At 35.7% G+C, this 22,143-nt stretch overlaps 1 protein-coding gene across 1 annotated transcript in view; it reads right to left on the bottom strand.

Annotated features, from left to right (window-relative positions):
• Positions 1-674: 674 nt before the first annotated feature.
• LOC150107416 (gamma-aminobutyric acid receptor alpha-like) overlaps positions 675-22,143 on the bottom strand; it is a 29,540-nt gene continuing 8,071 nt past the window's right edge. Inside the window, exons 2-9 of the mRNA XM_090391282.1 lie at positions 19,673-19,926; positions 18,216-18,283; positions 12,638-12,858; positions 11,915-11,997; positions 9,704-9,838; positions 5,736-5,888; positions 2,625-2,899; positions 675-983 (exon numbers count right to left, since the gene is read on the bottom strand). Of these exons, the coding sequence (XP_090247408.1) occupies positions 675-983; positions 2,625-2,899; positions 5,736-5,888; positions 9,704-9,838; positions 11,915-11,997; positions 12,638-12,858; positions 18,216-18,283; positions 19,673-19,772 (1,344 nt within the window). The 5' untranslated portion in view covers positions 19,773-19,926. The remainder of the gene's footprint in view (positions 984-2,624; positions 2,900-5,735; positions 5,889-9,703; positions 9,839-11,914; positions 11,998-12,637; positions 12,859-18,215; positions 18,284-19,672; positions 19,927-22,143) is intronic.

Here is a 22,143-nt window from a genome sequence, read left to right on the forward strand (position 1 = left end):
AGAGAGAGAGGAGAGAATAGGAAAATGAACTTAATATACTTAATATCCCTCTGTTAATTTTTTCCCAATTAATATGAGAGGGAAAAATTAGTTTCAGGTTATAATGATGTCGACAATAGCAACGTGTCAAGTTTGATCTCAAAACTTTGGCTATTATTACCAAACTCAATAACTTTGTCTCAACCATGAAACTGTTCCGACAAAAGAGAGATTAGCATTAGTCTTTATGGATTTCTTACTTAGTATCATTGCGAGAAAAAAGGTCAGAGAAATGTAACAGACCATTAGATATTATCGAGAATCTTGCATGATATCTTTTTCAGAAACTGAAGAAGATATCATGCAAGATAATCCTATAATTTCCGACGTGATCATTTCTAGGTAACTCACATATAAGAATATTTTAGCCATTTTAGAATGCTGCAAGTTATTTTAATAACAAATCATATTTTCTTTTTGAGATGCTAAAGACTCATGGATTGATTTCAAAGATGGAGGATTGCAGATGTACCTTTCTAACAGACTTCATTATCTGCTTATACTTTTCGTTTTCTGATGTATGGACGAATTGGAATAATGTATTATTTTTATGTTTCTAACTAATCAAAATACAAATCGTGAGATAAAAATATTTGCTATTAAATGCATTTGCTGACTGTTAGGATGGTCTTGAATCACGTGTTATTCCAATCAGAAGAACTGTGGTCACTACCGTACGAAAACCAATAGAATAGATTCAACACGATAAAGCTGAATGGAAAGAGAATTCTGGACAATTCATCGATCTTGCTTACACTGTTCACAGTCCCCACGCGTCCTGCGACTCTTCGTCTCATTTCGGCTTTGTAATGTTCACTACCGACTATGCAGTTCCAAAACTGGATGCAACAGGATCGGATATAGCGACTTGTTGAACGAATTTGACGAAGTTTTCCAGACTGAATGGATCCATCTCTAGCTCTGGTGTAGCGAGAGAAGCCATCCTGTGAAAATAAACAAATTATAATATATATATATATATATATATAAACAGTGTTGCACGCACGCACGCACGTACACACACACACACACACACACACACACACACACACACACACACACACACACACACACACACACACACACACACACACACACACACACACACACACACACACACACACACACACACACACACACACACACACACGCACGCACGCACGCACACACACACAGACTAATAGGCAGGCCTAGTAGTTGCAGATCCGACCAATAGGATGTGGGTTCAAATCTGCTATGTGTTTAAATGTTTGTGAAAGTTGGGAGAGATGATTTTCGTTGGCCGATGTGAGGCCACCTTGTGTATTAGAAACCTGAAGTGGCTTGGAAGATTTTTGTGCTTAGTTTCTAGAGCAGAGCTTCAGGATTTGCTAACTTTCAGTTAAGCCACAGTATCAATATTAATGGTACTGCCAAGGTTACAAGCTTTCGTGAGTGAAACTCAAAATAAGGAATATACGAGTAGTTTGGGAATGTGATTACCTGAATGAATAGTCTATTGATAATATAAATACATCTGAGTTGTTATTAGTACTGGCGAATTCTACCCAAACGATGAAAGTATTATCAGAGCGGTTAAAGACATTTCTCTAAACTTTCAAATGCCCAAATGCGTTTGGGATGTTCTTTAAAATTTTAATCAGTCAAGATGATGATGATGATATTAAACTGCAATATTAATAACTTATCTCCTTCCCTCTCTCTTTCTGTTTGTTTTTTTCGTATTTCTAATTTGATGAGGAAAAAATTGAGTCCTTTTGGTAACACTTTGTTGCCAAAATATTGTAAATTCTGAAAAATACAGATAAGATCAAAATATTATCTTTATTTTTTTTTTAAATAATGTGTAGGTCGCTTTTATGGCTTGTGTCAATGTATTAATATGCTACTCTATGCACATCAGGACCTCCGTATATCCCTTTTGAATAGATATTGATAATTAATTCTTAACTGGGAAATGCATCTGGACCCTTCCAACAAGACAACAGTTCATGTCACAAAGCTCACACCTCTGCTAACTATGGTTTGAAGAACATATTCCCTGGTCGACTGTCTAATTCTCTTGATTTAAATCCCAACGCCTGCGCATTTGTATAATCATGTGAAAAGCATCATCTGCCACCATTGCTTCGCTCGGTCGCTGACTTTCTGGACTGTATTCTGTCTAGCTGATTTAGAATACCTCGGGACACCTCCGTGGTGGTGGTCTAGTGAACAAAGGGGCTCTAACACGTTACTATATAGGTGTTCATAGAGTTTTGACTCATTAATGTATATGGAATTATATATGTATATTATGTCAGTCCCACTTTGCTTTAATAAGAGAATGAGATTGCATAAGTACACTGATTATTTAATAATTAAAATTTACTAACTGTAACTAAATTCAGAATACCATCATTGGATACATTTCAAATGAAATAGTTATCGCAGAAAAGAGCTGGATATTATTTATAGAATGATTGCAATTCCAAGATACTTTTAACTGATTAGAATGTTAGTGAATGTGTTAGTTAAGCAAATCAGAATAAGTTCATTTCTATGACTTGATTTTGAATTCTGTGTTCATTGTTTCATTTTCTTACCTGTTCTCCTGGACAAACTGTTGCACATGTGTTTCTTGGCACTACGATTTCTGACTTATCCTCCTGAGTTGAGTGAAATGAATCATCAGTCTCGGGATATTCGCCGAAGCCGACTTTCGTAAAATAATGAACCCCTGCAAATTCCAGTAATGTAGCTATGACGAACATGAAGCACATGATCACAAACCAATCCAGAGCCGTGGGATAGGACACTTTAGGAAGATCTGTTTTGGTGTCGAGGCCAAAGGTTGATAGTGTTAGCACTGTAGTAATACCTGTAAAATTAAGTATTTGTTTGTATCCTTAAAGCGATAGTTTTATTTTAAAAGCAACTTGTGATAATAGCAGTGAAAGTAACTCTAATTATTTGTGTACAAAAGAGGGACAAAAATCGGCAAAAAAATTCGAATTCTATGAAGTGTTTTGGTGATTAAAGTCGCTCTTCTGAATACAAAAATATAATCTTGCTAGCATTATAATTACTGTGGTGTCCCCTTATCAAGGCTTTTATCCCCCCCAAAGATATCAGAGGGAATTCAAGCCTAAGTACGTTTGGAAAAAAAAGGTAGATAGTCGGTCTCAACCGATAGTTGAATTCACTAATGATGAGGTTGAAGATTTTGGAGGACGAGATTATGGCAGGCAACCATCATCTTGTAGTCCTAAACCCTTCCTGATACTACTTTCTTACGAATGTTAGTTTTATTTGATTTGTCTGAGCTTTTAGGTTAACCCCTCCCCCAGTTGTCGGTAAAAAATAAAACCCTTACTTTGACTGCAGCAAAGACCGTCCAACTGGGGAACAACTTAAAGAAGTCTAGCAAAAATTCTTTTAGTTTGCGGCCAAAACAGAGCTTGTAAATTTTTCTTCTGAAAGTCTATAGAATTCTGAAACTATACATGCCCTATAAAGTTGCGAATTCCCCTATAAAGGTGTTTTCCAATAGATTTTTCTAAAAGAAAAGCTAACAGAAATATTAACGCATTTATTACGGTGGTTTTTGTAAAACGTAGTATGTACTTTAAGATAAGATAAATATTAAAAGATAATAAAATAATCAGATTGGGATTCAGTCATTTGTTTTGTATCTCTGAAAGCAACTTGATATTTGACAAAGTTATTTTGAAATTCAAAATAGATTTAAGTGAATCACATTTATTAATCTCAAGCAGTGCCTGTGGAGAGAGTTCAGGTGGCAAGGGACAACGAACGGTATAATTGTTATTTTTTTATCTTTTTTATCAAACCGACATGTGAGAGATCCCAAAGGCTATAAGATAACAGTGCTGTATGTGGACAAGTGAAAGAGGAGGATAAAAGGAATAATTTGAACCTAGACGTTTTTCTCGAACATCTAGAGTAGTTGTGAATAGCCGTCCTCACTGACCAAAGCACTGAAGAATATTGGGTAAACAAAGTGAGTAAGGCTATTTCAAAATACAGAGGTAGATGAATGAAAGAGAAATATGAAAAGTTGATTTGATAAGTTTAAAGGCAAACTATGCATTGATTTGACCTTCGGCTACTCGTGTTTTTTCTACATGTCAAGAGGAAAGTGAACGAATGATGCCAGGAAGTTCGGTGAAACAGAATCTATTAAAATATGTATAGAAAAAGGCATAATGCAGAAACAAAACGCCTATAAAAGTGATTGGAGGAAATGTACCAGAGAAGAGTAATCTATTATGCAGACTGTCATCTTGTGGATAGTCTCTAACATTTTATGAAAGTTTTGGTGCATCACCTCAAATGGGAGAACAATATTGGTGGGAATTGAACAGGTCAGAGAAACGAAAATATGCTTATGCTTTTAACGATGTTTCTAATATCTTTCTGACGAAAGATAAAGCGACGTATACTGCGAGCTGTTCTTGGTGTGTATGTGTGTGTGTGTGTGCGCGTGAAAGAGAGAGAGAGAGAGAGAGAGAGAATCAGAAAGTTTTCTGCATATGGACTTCTTTAAAAGTCGGGTATTATTGATAAATTTTACGCTATTGTGGGCTGTGTTGTACGATAAGCGTGCAGTTTGTGTTTTGATTTAATCTACTTGAGAAATACCGAATTTATTTATTTATTATATTCTACTTTGGCACGCTTATTGGAAAACTATGTCTTGGTTAGTGATCCGAAGTTTTGAATGTAGTGGGAGGTGAAGTTCCTCATTCAAAGATGTTCGGTTAGAATAGATATTTAGAGTACAGTAGGAAAACAGTAGCCATAGCCAAACCATGAAACGGAGGTATGAAAATCGTAGCCGTCATCCTAAATGACATCATTGTTGGATCAAAGGATGAGAGACGAGATTGGTTGGATGACAGACGATCCAGAAAATAGGAAATTTGGATAACGTTATTGTCAGAGTTACGAAGAGAAGAACTTATATCAGCAGTATTGGAAGAAGAGCTATTTATGAGGTGATCCACGATGCTGAGAGGATGGAGAATATTAGAATTTTCTGGTATTCTGGCTGCTAGGTTATTGATGATTGTTAGAATATTGCTAACAGCCAAACTGGGGTCACTTATTGCTTGATCATTGGTGCTAAAGGAAAGCCTGCTTGAATTATGAATCTCTGTAGAAGAAAGCCTAACCATCTGAGTAATACAGAAAAATTAACCTTCAGAGCTAAATAATCAAAGACATTAGAGGAGTTATCATAATTTGGAGATTAACATGGACAGTAAATGAAACCCTAAAGCAGATAGCAACGAAATTTTCTCAAGCGTAGTTACGTTTCACATTCTCTGACATTGAATGTCAGATCTGACGAATGCACATTTACTACCGCTGAGATGGAAAGAATCATGTAAAGTGTAGTTTAGATACTCGCGATGGACACTGAAGCTCCGTTAGAAATACAAGGCCTTCTTTAGATTTATGTAAGTGGCAGTGCACATCATTTATGATCGTGTTATGGCCACGAATATTTTGAAAGTAGATGTGTGTTTTATTTGTATAGCGTTTTTGATTTTATTATTTGTTATGATTTTTGGTTTATTCTTATGTTTTTTAAGAATTGTTTTTTATTATTAATTCAATTAATGAATAATTTAATTTAAGAAATTTTATTATCATTATTACAAACTTTAGTAAAAGAGTTCATAATTTACCCAATCCAACTCTATCAGCTGTTGCTTCTCTGTTAATCCAAAATGATACCCAAGATAAAACGACAATCAGTATACACGGCACGTACACCTGAATAAGGAAGTATCCCATGTGTCGGCGAAGATTAAAATTCACTTGGAGTACAGAAAACCTTCCTAAAGATCAAACGGTAAATATCAAAAAGAAAGGTAATTCATATATCATCGCATTTGTATAAAAACTTGCTTCAATTATCATTGTTTGTAATTAAAAGTGACGTGTTTTATAACTTCTCCTAGTGGTACTGCGTTGAGGAATAACAGAAGCAGTTAATTGGAACCATAGTCATAGAGTGCTGGCCTTGTTACATTTACATGTACAGTGCATTATATTAGCAGACTACTGCGACAACTTCTATCAAAATGGGAATGGAATTCCGTTAACTGCTGTTGTTCATACTATTTCAAACTATTAAAATAATTAGTCCAGTATGAATTGGTCCTCTGGGCATACTCAATGCAACCATGGTGAATTTGAAAGCTCTCTTTAGCAAATACTGAAAATGATGCCCGACAGATTTTGATGTAGTTATAGCACGTTAAGGACACAGGAACAGTATACCATACCGCTGCAACGAACTATCAGTTATTTCTAAGAATACATCTCAACACATCTTTATAATTCTGCCACAAGCTACTGGAGGTCCGAATAACACCAGTTGAAAATTTTCTGCAGCAGTTTTTGATGTTATATCAGTGAAGAAACGAAGAAACGCAAATCGACAGTGAGTTGGATCATACTGCAAAGAAAGAGCAATGTCATGCTAATGCATCCATGATATTTTTATACCAACAGCACTATTTTTGCTGATTGAACTGGTAGAATTTGAAAATACTGTGCATAAGATTACATCGTTAGTTCATTGTTTATGATAAATGACATTAATAAAACGTAGCAACGGATTGTTATGAAGTGAATGAAAACAAACCTTTTCTATACTGTACTCGATTAGACGGATTTTCTTGCTGAATATCCTCTTTTTGTGGTGAAAATTTTCTCCTCTGATTGCTACTTTCTACGACGATATGAATCATTGTTCTGATCTTTCTGTTTAAAAAGTTTCCCAAGTAGAGATTATCCGCGCCGTTTGCCATATTCTCTTCTACAGTGGCACTTGTTGTATAGTAACGTTCATGTTAATTTTATTCTTTTGTTATAGGTTGATCACTGCTTGAATCCATGAATCCATATATTATACTCTCCTCTTTCTCGTGCCAATCACTCAATTCTTCGTAGGTCTAAAATTTAAAACATTCATCTTTTGGGATATTAAATTCTCTATTTCATATGCAGCTCTGCTTCTTCTACTTCATTATTCTATTTTTTTCGCTTAACGTGTTGACTTGTTATCTAAGCTAATCTTTTAAGAAAAGGAAGAACAAATTTGAAGAAAATTGCCTCTCTTTTCTTTTGCAAAAATCCTTTTCTTCCTCTGAATTTTCCCAATAGCGGACTTTATATTGGTTCTTTCGTGTTTTTATTCACTTTTTGTGCACACGATTAAGCAAATCGATTCCGTCATAACTCCAATATACTAACCTGTTTCCTTTTTTAAGTAAGGGATTATTTTCTTTATCAGCCATTTCTCTACTATATCTTCCTTCAAGAATATCTCATTATAGAAACGCCGAGATTATTTTTCTCTATCTCTATCTGCACACTCCAAAGCTCTTTCCGAATGTTGTCTAAGGAACTTTTAAGACTTCAGACTATATTATCGTAGTTGGCTTTGGATTTCTCCAATAGGAATTCTAGGGATTTGTGATCGAATGAAATTGACTGAGAATCCACTCATTCCAGAGCTTTTGCTGATTATTGTAAGAATATTTTCTGTGATATATTTCCAAGCAAGCAGACTGTAATATTATAAGTAAAGTACTCCAACATTCATTTCGTTGTTGTTATTTATTATAAAAGGTTTACGAATGTGATACTTAGCAGTTTTATTGAATGTTTTACGACAGTGTTTTGATCTGAGGAACTATTTTTGAGTTTCTTCAGGTGTAAAATTTCGATGTATCCACCGGTCTTTTTCTCTTCGTACATTTTCCACAATTTATTATTTTTATGTTATTATATTAAAACCTAATAAAGCTCTGTTATCTCTTCATGTCAAGCGAATTATCTTAATAAAAGAAGAATTTCGCGCATTTTGTAACGATGTTGAACGATTACGTGCAAAGAACGTCTCTTTAATTGCAGTTGAAGATTTGTTTTTAAGTTTAGAGTTTGGTCTTCATTTCGTTAACATTGTTTCTTTCGGAACTCTTGATTATTAATGTTATTTAACAGAAAAAAAAACAGAATAAATAAAGATAGCATTAATTATCAAAAGAAAATCAACCAAAGTTTGTTGCTCTTTCGCTAATTGACAACATTTTCATGAGATCGTTTGCTTTATTATGCAGTAAATGCTAACCATTGCTCTCTGACACCACTTTTCAATTTTTGTAAAATATTTTTCTCATCTGTTTGCATGGCAGTTAAAATTTTGTTCCGCACAGGACAGTAGAATATATAATAAAGTTTTCACAAATCTAATTTTCATACGCTGAGATATTTCTACTTTCCCAGTATATGGAAGTTCCGTTCTTGTCCTAGTAAACACGTTTAGGAAAATAATAGCACGTTCGGAAAAATGAGAAAAAAAAACTGTATTAAAATCTTCGAGCCTTAATAAGGAGTGATATAATATACACTGGAATGATGTAGATCCTTTTACACTGCATACAACAGATGCGGCATCTTCCATCAAGAATTTTAATTATTTTGTCAAGGAAGAAAATGTACCGAACTGCTAAATCAGCGAGACTTGTAATCAAATTACGCTTTGTTAACCAGAATTCGATCAAGGTGAACAACTTCTTCCAGGAAAGTAATTTATAGAGGAAGGCAGCAGCAGAGAAAAGATGGGATATGAAAGGAAAATTCCACGTGGTGCGCGATAGGGTATTAATCACGGTTTGCATTTATTCTTGCGCCATTTGAAGTAGAAGCTTCGTTTGAATTCCTTTGGAATAAATTTGAAAAGATGATGGTTGAGTTATTTTAATTTGCTTTGCTGCTAAAGTGACAGAGTCTTCTATAACAAGAGTATTTCTTTCTGGTGTGCATCCGTTAAATACTCTGTAATTTTCAGGCCTCCTTTCTACTTAGTAATAAGAATACAGTTTCCTATTAACTTTCATGTTTAATTTTTGATAATTTGTTTTCCTTTTTAGATTGCCACATATCCTTAGCAAGAACATAATTCGATTTTCAATAAACTTTTATATTTTTATTTAATTATTGTACTTATTTATAATTGGATTCCACACATCATTTTTCTCTTGCTTTACCTAAACCTTCCGTTTCCGAACTCGACATCTTATTTCTTTCTTTTTTTACTGGCTTAAAGGGGCGAAGCAAGAATGCTTTTCATCTTCCCCGTTATCTGAAGAGGACAGTGTAGGGATAAGGTGTTATTGAGCTATTAATGCTCTGATCATGGCAGGAGGGTAACAGCAATAGCCAAGCCTCAGTTAGAACTTCATTGGCTACAGCATTGCCATCCATTACCCTCCAGGGGTACTTAAGTTCGACATCTTATTCTTATAGTCCTTATAAGGACTGGCTTAAAGGGGCGAAGCAAGAATGCTTTTCATCTTCCCCATTATCTGTAGAGGACAGTGTAGGGATAAGGTGTTATTGAGCTATTGATGCTCTGATCATGGCAGGAGGGTAACAGCAATAGCCAAGCCTCAGTTAGAACTTCATTGGCTACAGCATTGCCATCAATTACCCTCCAAGGGTATTTAAGTTCGACATCTTATTTCAACAATATGATTTTATTTTAGGAGACAATATACATTTATTAAATAGGTGTATGTGTAATATTATCAGTATTTAAATTTTTTTCAAAGAAATAAATTAAAAGGAAAAAACATCTTACCTGTTGGAAAATGTACAGTATTATTTCTAAATGGAAAATTAATAAGATCGTATTGTGACAAAACAAGGCCTTCGTTTAGGCTCACTGCTCCATTTGAATCCCATTGATACTGTAAGTGGTCAACGGAGTAGCCATCTACGGAAAAAAGTCAACAATCAATCAATAAATAAAAATAGCATATGGAAGTAATAAAAAATAGATTTTTAAGATTTTAGTGTAATGTTACTTGGTTTTCTTGATGAGAAATGAAATGAATGAATGAGGGAAGAATAACAGTTGAAACTGCTTGAATTATAACGAAATTGTTAAAGTTTATATGAACAGAGTCAGTGAGTTTTATAATCAAAATGCACTTACATTTTGTATAGTGCTTGTTTGGAATTTTATTGATCAAAAATTAATCCAGCAAAGTCTCTTCTTTTTTTATACAAGATAGCCCATAAGTCAAAAAGGCGTTTGAAATATTAACTTTTCATTTTGTTTTTCAAGTATTATAAGGAATATTTGTGAAATTAATAATCCCAACAACGAACCAAAATCGTGCAATTTTACTTTGAAAATCAGCATTCGATTATTCTAACCCGAAGAGCATATCGCCACCATCATATTGGAGAACGTGACTGGCCATCACGCTCTCCAGGTCGGACGGCTCCCGACTTCTTCCTTTTGGGGTTACCTATGGGGTAACATTCGTGCAGAAATTACGGCGCTGCAGCCAGAAACATTAACAGCTCTAGTGGAAGATGCCTCAGAAAGGACCCGCCTTTGTGAAGCCGAAAGTGCAGAGAGGACTGAGATAAGAGTTTATTGATTTTTTTTTTTGAAGCGCTGTAGGTTTTGGGAGTACGTTTTTAAGGAGGGTTGCTCCAGAATACAGAGGTGGACGGAATACAATAAGAAGAGGAGAAGCAGGCTCTCAATTACCTCTTTTTTGGAGGATAATATGAAGATCAATGTTTAAGGCACTGGTTGTAGACGATCTCGTAGCCTGGGATATCAGAGTACTGCACGATTTTTCAAATGAGAATGATGAGTAGAGAGTACTGTCATTTGCAAAGCCGTAGATAGAATTAGTGGTGATTGTGAATAGGTCATTTATGAATGGGAATCGATGATAGAACAGAGCCTTGAGGCACTCTAGCATTGGTGGTGAAGTTCAAAGAGAAGGAGACATCAACCATGACTTGAATGGAACGACCAGAAAAAGAAAGAGAGAGAGAGAGAGCTACCCGGTTACAAAGGGCAGTAGGGAGTCCAAAAAGGATGGTAACTTTTAAGCAGCCACGATGACAAACTGTCAAAAGATTTGGAAATGTTGAGGACGATTGCACAAGTTTCTCCGAGCCTTTCTATGCCACGTGTCTAGTGGCCAGTACTTTTAAATCAAGATCAGATGTGGATCCTAAAAGGTGGAATAGCTGATTGATTTTTGGGCCTCTAAGTAGTGGAGGGCTTAGCTATTGATAACTTGCTGTATTATTTTAGAGAGGACTGAAGTGATGGCAGTTGGTCGGTAGTTTGATGGTATATTCCTATCACACTTTTTGGAACAGGATCAATATGAGATGGCTTCCATGCATTGGGATAAGTACTAGATATAGAACAGATTCGAGGGACTATAAGACGTTTAGTCTCCAAGTTATTTAGTAGTTTTCTGATTTCTTTTTGTAAAAAAACTACAGGAAGTATACGATGCTGGGATTCATCAAATAAAAAATATTCGAAATATATTATTATTATTTTTTAAAATTTTCAACCAACATATTGTTCTAAGCTGATATCAGCATATTCATATTGAAAAGAGAAATTAATCGACGAAGTGGAACTTTCTTGAATTATAACCAAATAGTTCAACTTTATATGAAAAGAGTTACTGAGGTTCATAATCAAAATGCACATACATTTCGTACAGTGCGTGTTTGGAATTTTATTGATCAAAATATAATTAATGTATTAAGTCAGCAAAGTCTCGTCTTTTTTATACAGGGTAGCTTGTAATGTGGGAACTAAATCAGTGATTTCTCCTTTCAAACCAACCTCTCAATCTTCTTCTTTCTGAAGCAGGTTTAAAGTATTTCCAAAGATGTTCAGGCATACAACATTTCTTTCCAACACACATAAGCCGCTGAATAAAATAATTCTCTTTACTTTGTAACGTTATTCGTTGTACATTTTACATTTAAAAAGCAAAAGTTTAATGAAACAACTTACAACTTCCGAATACTAGAGGACACGACTGTCTGTCCATAGGAAATGAATGGAGTTGCATTGGACATGTTGCTTTTATTGTTAACCTAAATAAAACGGAAAAATGATCAGAAATTAGGATATTACTCCATGATTATGCATTATATAAAGTTTCAGTAAAGGACACTCTGCCTAACGCATATTTTAGAATAAGAATAACAACAAATAACACGAAGATATATGAATTGTACTAGTAGTTTTGATGCTTGTTTATTTGATATTTTCACTAATTAAAAGTTCATTGTTACACAAGTTTCATTTAATTTACTTTCCCATTCAAGTTAAAAGTTAACTTCAGGGATCATTTAAGAAAAATTCGACTTCTAGTTGGCAGACGAGTATTGGATTAAATGACGATACAGAATGTCGCCGAGAATTGAAAACTTTTGAAACTTTGGACATGTTTATTGTTGGAATGACTAAACAGTGCAAGCCAAGGGGAAACTGCGAAAGACAGGAAAAGGACAATTAATTTAGCAGTAACATTAACTGGACTCTGGGGGAGTGAATGGAAATCAATACACATGCAGCCTTTCCTGTATTTAAATTAATGGAAAAATAAATATCCAATGAATTGCCTTTCGATGTTTCCATCAATCCTTACACGTTGAACGGACAGCTCGGACATCACGTGATCAGAGTACATTTTCATTTAAAATATATTTTGTTGCTGTGAATGGAAATTACCTCATCGAATACAGAACTTCTCCGTTCTGAAAGATGCGAAGCAGCTTATTTGGGACAGTGATAGTGTGCAGATAGGAACCTTTGCCATTATGAAAGTAAGTATCTGGTTTCCAAATCCTCTCTAACATCTTTATGTTGAGACTAAGACTTGCGATTGGGCCGTAGAACTGAAGTCTCCTGTCAGTCCACTTCTGTCGGAAGTAGCAATCCATGGAATACTCCTAGAAAAAAATGAATTAAAAATGACATAAGAATGTCTTAAATTTTTCCCCTTGACTTCCATGAAATATATAAAGCTGTATTTCGGTATTAATCACATAAACATATTCATGTTGCTAATATTCCTGGGGAGAACATTGAAATATATGCGTATAGTTTTACTATAGGCATATATAGCTTATATCTTTGCTTAGAAAAATATGAGTAAAATGTAAAATATATATTTTAAATCTTATGATGTATTTTTTGTTATATTTCTTTATTTTCTTTCCTATCATTATTTTATGTATTGAGATAAAAAAAATTCAAAATCCAAAATTGCATTTAGAAAGATAAATGGCTGTTTGATGACGAGAAAACACGCACATTCACCTCTCTCTCTCTCTCTCTCTCTCTCCTCTCTCTCTCTCTCACACACACACACACACACACACACACACACACACACACACACACACACACACACACACACACACACACACACACACACACACACACACACACACACACACACACACACACACACACACACACACACACACACACACACACACACACACACACACACACACACACACACACACACACACACACACACACACACACACACACGAAAATCTTATAAAAGTGCTTAGCCATCACTCTTTATTCATTTTTCCTTTTAAACATCCTAAGTAGCAGAACAAAGAACACTAACTAGTCCAAATTGAAGACGGTGTTCGCGCCTAGTAACATTGGAGGAACATATCAAAGGCCTCGCTTTTCTCTACTGGAGAAAAGTGCTAGCTAGGAGCACGTACACTATACCAATGTAAGGTCTGCTGTTTATTTAAGTCGTTTTTTTGTTTGAATAAAAGAAAGTTACTTGAATCTGCTGGCTATTCAAAGAAAATGCTGTCTTTCGAGTTTAGGTCGTATTGAACGTTTTCCATTTTGCAACTTTTCTAGTCAAATATTCGTTTGTTTGATAGAAGAATACAGAGAAACCTCAATGTGCGAAATGAGAGCTCAGAGAAAGTTTAAACATACAAAATAACCTTTCTTCAGCATCACAAGTGTTTCTTGGAGAGCAAGAAGAACTAAAAATTGGACAGTTCTAAGTTTACACTCATGTTGTGTCGGACCTTAGTGTTTTAAATATATTTTAGGTATATTTGAAAGTATTTGAACGTTTAATCTCCATGTGTAAACATTTGAGATTATTATTATCTTTCTTTCTTTCTTTATATTTATTTTACAGAAGTGTAAACGGTGTTAAGTTATATTCTTGACTTATAAGTTATATACGTCAAGAATAGCAGAATTTTCAACTCTAAAATTCGTTATTATTGTTTGATTGTAGTGTTATGATCTAGTTCATTCCATTGTAATTCCAATGTTCATTCCAAACTACAACTACCCGTCAATGCGTTGTTGTTTTTAAACAACGCAGCAGAAGCAGTTTTGAAATATCGATAACAGGGAGGAATTCTATAAGAAAGAATAGTTTGATAAATATTGAGCGAATCGATTTACGGAGTACTGCTGCCGTGGTAACTTTACTTTTACGGAAAAATTATCCGATAAACGTGATATTTAGATATTAAACCAATCATATAAGTTCCTTTACCATACGTGGATTATTACATTAGATTTTATATTGCAGACAAGCTTTTACCTTTAAATACATACATTTGCAAAAATTATAAGTAATTCATATAAAACATATATGAAACATATAAATTCTACTTAATTTAATTTAAAAAATTTAGAATTTGAGGATTTCCTGAATTAAATTGATAAATTTTAATACATACACAATATAAATATAAAAATGAAAACAGTATATCAATAGAATAAACATATCAATAGAGTAATTGGAATTGAGTCCTTTTTAGGACTTCCAGGGTAGCGGATGGCAATGCTGTAGCCAATGAAGTTTTAACTGAGGCTCGGCTATTGCCGCTACCCAGCCATGACTACAGCTTTTTAGCTCAATTAGCTCAAAATAGAGTAATTGGAAGCTTAAGAACTTAAATCCAAATCCAATAGAGTAATAAAGTAAATAGTATTCGGAATCGACCGTGAGATGCGGAGATTAATACCCTCGGAGGGTAATGGATGGCAATGCTGTAACCAATGAAGTTCTAAATGTGGCTCGACTATTCCTGTTACCCTCCTGCCATGATCAGAACTTTAATTTAATAGCCCAATAACACCTTATGTGGCTCGACTATTACTGTTACCCTCCTGCCATGATCAGAACTTTAATTTAATAACTCAATAACACCTTATCCCTACACTGTCCTCAACAGATAAAAAGATAACAAAAAGGGAAGATAAAAAGCATTCTTGCTTCGCCCCTTTAAGCCAGTGCTTATAAGGACAATAGAGTAAATAGAGAAAACAGGATGAATGGAAATTCTGCTTTTGACTTTTGACGAGGACAGACGTATTATTTTAGACTGAGCCTGATTAGATTGCATATAAATTTTTTTAGGAATCTCACATTGCACTGGCGCTGACACAGTTTGATTCCTACTGTCTCTCCCTCTGCATGAAACATGCAAGAGATCTAATGGCCGACAGGCTCCATCAGCTATGAGGACCAGTGGTGGATTTAAGGTATTATAGGGAGGTAGGCTTTCAATCTGTGGGCAAGTGAGATACTAACACTCCTTTCCCCGTCTAGTAGAACGCTATAAGTCTAAATATTGATAGTAGACCAGCTTGGTCTACAGGATTTTTTGCTGGCAGGCCCTTAGCCCTGCTGGATTATATATACTGTACTCAAACAAATTCAGCCGGTAGGAGATCCCCGATCCGATATGGAAAACATCAAGGAGAAGATCCGGATCCTTAATAAGGAGCAGTCCCTAGAGGTACTGAAGCTCATAATGGACTAGCTTGAATCTGACTGGCCGGGTTTTATAAAGCAGTACATTCAAATTAATTACCAGGATGGAGAAGAGGAGGAGGAGATATCACAAGGAGAATTCAGTACTGTTGTCACCAAAATTCCCCTGTCAAAACAACTCACATTCTAAAAAAAGACGTAGAACCACAGAGGACCAGATGGATGAAGACTCACAAACACCAGATGTCCTGAGGAACACTGAAAAGGTTCCACCTGTTATATTAAGGGACAAGGACAAATGGACCACTGTCTCATCAGTCTTTAGGGAACAAAGCCAGAAAGAGGTACCATAACAAAAGAGCCCCCACAAGACAAAACAACTCTGAAAAATCTAAACAGACAAGTCCGTGAAATTGGGAATCCAAGCTGACGAAGCTAAACCCAGAGGACAACGCCATTTGGAAATTCTTGAGAACCCTCCGCACTAAAAGGCAACTTATACTCCCAGTTTAGACCAAGAAGGGAATAGCCCATACTGACAAGGAAAAGGCAGAGGCTCTGGTGGACAGCTTGGAAACTCAATGTAACCCCTCTTATGAAAATTTGAACATCAATCCTATCGACAAGATTCACTGCCGAGTCAAGCAGGCCATAACACAACAACAACAGGATGACCCAGAACCTATCATACCCACTTCTCCAGAAGAAGTTATAAATATCATAATCCATTTGAACAGCAATAAGGCTCCAGGTCCAGATGGAATCACAAACAAAATAATCAACCTACTCTGCAGAAAAGCCATGTGCATCTAGTGAATATAATCAATGCCATCCTCAGACTCAAGTATTTTCCCTTAAAATGAAGATGGATGATATCACGCCAATCAAAAAAGATTGGAAAGATCTCCCAGCTCCCCGAAAGTCACAGACCTATCGGTCTTCTGTCCGGCCTTGGAAAGGTTGCAGAAAAAGTCATCCTTACAAGGCTTCAATCAGCAACGGATAAATTAGGTACAATTTCTAATGAGTAGTTCGGATTCAGAAAAAAAAACCATAGCCCCGTACAAAGATACACCGACTGGTCGAATTCATCAACAAAGGCTTCAAATGGAACCTCCACACAGCTGCAGTCTTTATAGATGCTGCGAAGGCTTTTGATAAGGTGTGGCATCAGGGTCTTCTCTACAAGCTCATAACATTCAATATATACCAACTAATCTAATAAAAATAATTCACACATACCTCAAAGACAGATTCATGCAAGTCAAAATAAATGAAACTGTGTCAACCAGACGCAAGATCCTGGCAGGTGTGCTGCAGGGCTCACTCCTGGACCCCCCCCTGCTATTTTCTATCTACATAGCTGATATCCCTCAAAAACCAAGTTCAACAATCACTGCGTTATATGCAGATGATACTGCATTATTAGCAAGATCTCTCAGCCCCAAAAGCTAGCTATCAGAAGACTCCAAAGCAGTATTCATACAGTAGACAAATGGTTGATGGACTGGAGGATCCAAGCAAACCCATAGAAGAGTTCAGCAATACTCTTCACTAGAAAGAAGTTTCAGACCAAGAAAGACATACATCTGCTAGGAGTTAAGATTCCATGGCAGAGCGAAGTCAAATATCTCCGCGTGATGCTCGACAAAAAACTACAATTCACCAGTCATATCAAACACAAGCTCAAAGACATCCAAAGTAATCGCACAACTCTACTCCATGATCAACAGAAGAAGCAAACTGGATACTCGGAACAAACTACTCATATACAGGATGATAATACGCCAGTCATCACTTACGCATCTCCTGCATGGAGCCATACCTCAGATACAAATATTCAAAAACTGCAGAGAATATAGAATAAATGCCTGAGAATGAGTTGGATGTCCCATGGTTTAACAGAAACTCCCAGATTCACAGAGAAGTCAACATTCCCTACATCACATCCCTCCTCAATGACCTAGCAGAAATGTTCTTCACCAAGACAAACAATCATCCGAACCTGCTGATCAAGCAAGCTTCAGACTACAATGAAGCAGAATTCTGCAAATACAAGACCCAAATCAATTCCATGCTCAGTCGAACACAACTAATCTCACAGCCCTTTCAGGGAGAGCTTAAAGCTCAATAATTCTCCATTCAAAGAATTTCCTTTTCAGACAAAGGGGAATATGAAAAGCATTTATGCTTCACCCATCAAATCAGTATCATTCTGCGAATAGAATAAAGAGAGAGGAGGAGATCCTGAGTAACGGACGACAATGCTGTAGGCAATGAAGTTTTAACTGAGGCTCGGCCATTGCCGTTACCCAGCCATGACTAGAACCTTTAGCTAAATAACACCCAATCCACACAGAGTTTCTTCAATCAGATGAAGGGATAAAGAGTCAAGGACTCAGTCCATCTCTCAATCTCTCTTGATATAAATATATATATCAATAGAAGAAACATATATCTATCAATAGAGTAAACATATATAAAATATAAATTTAAATAATTTAAAATGGAGTTAATTCTTACCATGTCCAGTTCAGATATTGGTCCCATACTTCTGATGAGAAAATTTGTAGTTACAGCAGTTGGGGCACCTAAAGAAAAAGTAAAAAACTCTTAAAAATTTTCATTTGAAATATTGGAAAGTATATTTTTTGTTCAAAATAAAGTTTAATTTCGAATTCTAAAAAATTTATGGTAATTAACTTTGGTAATATCGAAGTTTCGGAAACATTAGTGGAGTCTTATTTGTTGGCAATATTTTTATGAAACAATATTAATTTAATTGTTTGGTAACAATGGCTTAAATCGTTTGCATTTAGAAACGGATATAAGAAATCTACAAATAGAGTGATTTTCTATTTAAGTTATATACTGCATGAAATTTACTTCAAAAAGGGGAAAAATCTGAAAAGCAACATGACATCATTAAAATAAATCAAAGGAGATAAATAGTTGTTTAGAATCGAGGTAGAAGCGTTATACGAGTTTTAACTACAAGGCTATGACGGAAGGCGATAAAGTGAGACCTCTGGATGACGAAGGAAATGTTTCTCCGGCTACTTTATCGCGTTAGGTAACGGAGCAGTGTGACAGCATTACGGAAGTATTCGTTCTCAAGTGAGTTAGCAGTGCGCGCACATACACATCGTCCTTTGTCGCTAGGAAGATGTGTTTCTGCTGTTCGAGCTATGCACTGGATTCATATGTTATGCGGGTGATGTAGCGGGTTGTGTGAGACGAATTTAGACCCGAAGAAAGGACGCCGTGATTGAAAACAGACCAGCACATTAAGGAAGGCTGACTTGTTGAATGAAGGAGACGCGCAGTGCACAACGGGAAGTTCTGCGTGCAGAATAAGAAACTTGATCTTTGTAAAGAGTTTCGAGAGAATAACGGGAAGAGTCTGTAATGTTAACGACGGGAATTGAAAGCCTTAAGTTGATGTAGGCGTTTAACAGGTTCGGCTAATATTGTAATTCTGATTAACTATATTTATTTATTAGTAAAACAAGCAATAAATATACGTGTTTTCTCCCCAGTGAACAGAGAAACGGAGTATATATTGGGAAATAATATATTTCCCAATATATACTATTGGGAAATATCTTCGAAGAAAAAAAAAACAGAAATATTATTATTATTTTATATAACTCATTAAATGGAATACCAGAATAATCGCAACACTACCGAGTGCAATAAAGGACTAAAACGTAACACGACATCATTCAGGAAGCAAGAATAAATTTATTATAATATTGTTTTCACATCCATTGTTGAGTTATGAAAACACGTGTACAGAAAGTAACAACACGTTTCATTCTTTAATCAACAAAGTACTATTAATAACGAATTCCTTTAAAGTCTCTGTACATGGTATTATACTAAATATTGCCTTAGTAAAGTCATGAACAGATATAATGTATATAAATCTACTGATAAGTAAAATATTTTTTGAGCTTCTGAACAAAGCAGATCTTTACCTCCGTGCCCTGGACGTTGATGATGGTCATATTTATGGAGTAGATTTTCCAGCAGTATGCTGATATTGCGGCTAAGCTCCAAAGTTTCTGTTGTGGTCATTGCAAGATGAGAATCAGCAAGGATTGCCGAATCATCTGTGGTGGTAGTAGTAGTGATAGTAGGAGGAGGCGGAGGCGGAGAAGCAGTGGTTGCAAAAGTGGCATTTATTAATGAGTGTTTAATGGGAAGAGACCATTCGGCAAATGCCCTGGAACTGAAAGGAAAGAATTAACATACTAAAATTAATAGAAATCCTAGAATTTATATATGCGTATTTAAAATGATCTCATAGCGGTATTTATAAGATAAACATAGTTTAAATTATAGGATTTGAAGTAAAATTTATAATAAAGACTTTTATAAAATCAAAAGGTATGTATTTAAATTTTGTATTATATTTCTACATAAATATAATATAGGATATATAATATATATATATATTTTATATATATTTTAATATATTTTAATATATTTTATATATTTTATAGCTGTATAACTGAGAGGAGACCTCCACATACCCTTTAAAGGAAATGCGGAGAACCGACCAGAGCTTCTGACCTAATGTCCAATCCTCATCTTCTCGTGGTGCACCCTGTTGGGAATCTATCTGGACACTGAACGAACGAGGATGGGCTGGCAATTTGGGATTTAGCCGACCAAATTGTATTCTTATTGGTTAAACCAAAATATAGAATGATGGTACAACATGACAAACTTTCATGCCGGCTGGGGCGTCGCCCGGTTAAACAAGGCCCCCGTTGTTTTCGCCAGGGAACCAGGGCGAACAGCGAAAAGTCAGCTACTGGAACAAATCTGAAAATAAACCCCAACTCAACATCACCAGAGTTAAAGATCGGTACTATCAACGTAAGAAGCCTGAATGGCAAAGAAATGGAGCTAGCGGAGGAATTAGATAAGTACCAGATCGACATAATAGGGGTGACTGAAACAAAAAAGACCAAAACTGGTGAGATCTTTCTGAGCAATAAATATAAAATGTTATATTCAGGCAATGACAATCAAGGAAAAGAAGGAGTAGCCATAGTATTCAACACAAAATACGAGGCTAATCTTCTTGAATGGCAGTCAGTCTCAAGTAGAGTAATGTGGGCAAATATGAGAATGGGGAACTGGACAATGAGACTTATTTGTGCCTATGATCCCAGAGAATTACTACTAAGGTAGAAGTGGAGGAATTTTTTGAGGCTTTAGAAAAAGCAACTGACACAATGAAAAATGAAAAGTTGGTCCTTGTTGGAGATCTAAATAGCAGAGTAGAAAATGATTGTGAGACATACAAAAATATTTTGGGAAAATTTGGAGAAAAGAGCAAAGCTAATAATAATGGCAAATATCTGTTGGATTTCTGCTGAGGACATGGACTGGTTATTACTAACACCATGTTCCAACATAAAAATGTGCTCAAATTCACATTGGAGAGAAGAGGCTAGGAATAAGAAAAGTCTCATTGACTATGTTATTGTTGATAGTGATGTTTTCTCCCTGGTGCAGGACACCAGAGTGTACAGAGAATTTGAAATTGGAAGTGATCACTATTTAGTCTTGAGCAGGATAAAATTGCATTTCATATTGAAAAGAATAACATGTAAGAAAGTTTTAAAGCGAATAAAAGTTGAGCAGCTCTCACATGTGAACTGTAGACTAAAATACACAAAGATTATTGAAGAAAAATGAAAGAGTTTGAGAACAGGAATCAAACCTTGGAGATTCAGTGGCAAACTCTGAAGAAAACGTTGATTGATTCAGCCAGAGAGGCATGTGGTGAGGTTATCTGTAAGGATAAAAAAATCAGAACTCCCTGGTGGACACAGGAAGTTAAAGAGGCAGTGAAGGAAAAGAAGAAAGCATATCAAAAGTTCCTGGCAAATAAGTCAGCTTGTGCTCTTAGAGAATACAGAGACAAATGCAAGAATGCTAAACACTGTGTAAAACTAGCTAAACAAAAGTCATGGGAGTACTTTGGCAAGAGTATAGAAAATAAATATCAAGAAGGTGGCAAAATATTCTGGAGGTTGTTGAAGAAGCTTAAGAATAGAGGAAAGAGTGCTGTAAAAGGAATTAGAGATGATAAAGGTGACACGAAAACGGGAGAAAAAGATATCCTTGAAGTATGGAGTAATTACTTTGAAAAACTGCTAAATGAAACAAGCAGTGATTACAGCACAGTGGTAAAAAACACTGACCAGGCATGTAGTCAGGAATACATATCCATACTAGAAGTAGAAAAAACCATCAAAGGCTTGAAACGTGGAAAGGCAGCAGGAGTAGATGATATTCGACCAGAAATGCTGAAGTATGGTGGTATAAGAGTCTTACAGTGGCTGCACTGCATAGTTCAGAAAGCCTGGACAGAGGGACGAATTCCTGATGATTGGAGTAGAGCTCTCATAGTACCAATATATAAAAAGGG

Source organism: Typopeltis vanoorti, chromosome 4 (assembly GCF_054136105.1).
Source record: "Typopeltis vanoorti isolate ZY-2024b chromosome 4, IOZ_Tvanoo_1.0, whole genome shotgun sequence".
Classification (NCBI taxonomy): Eukaryota; Metazoa; Arthropoda; class Arachnida; order Uropygi; family Thelyphonidae; genus Typopeltis; species Typopeltis vanoorti.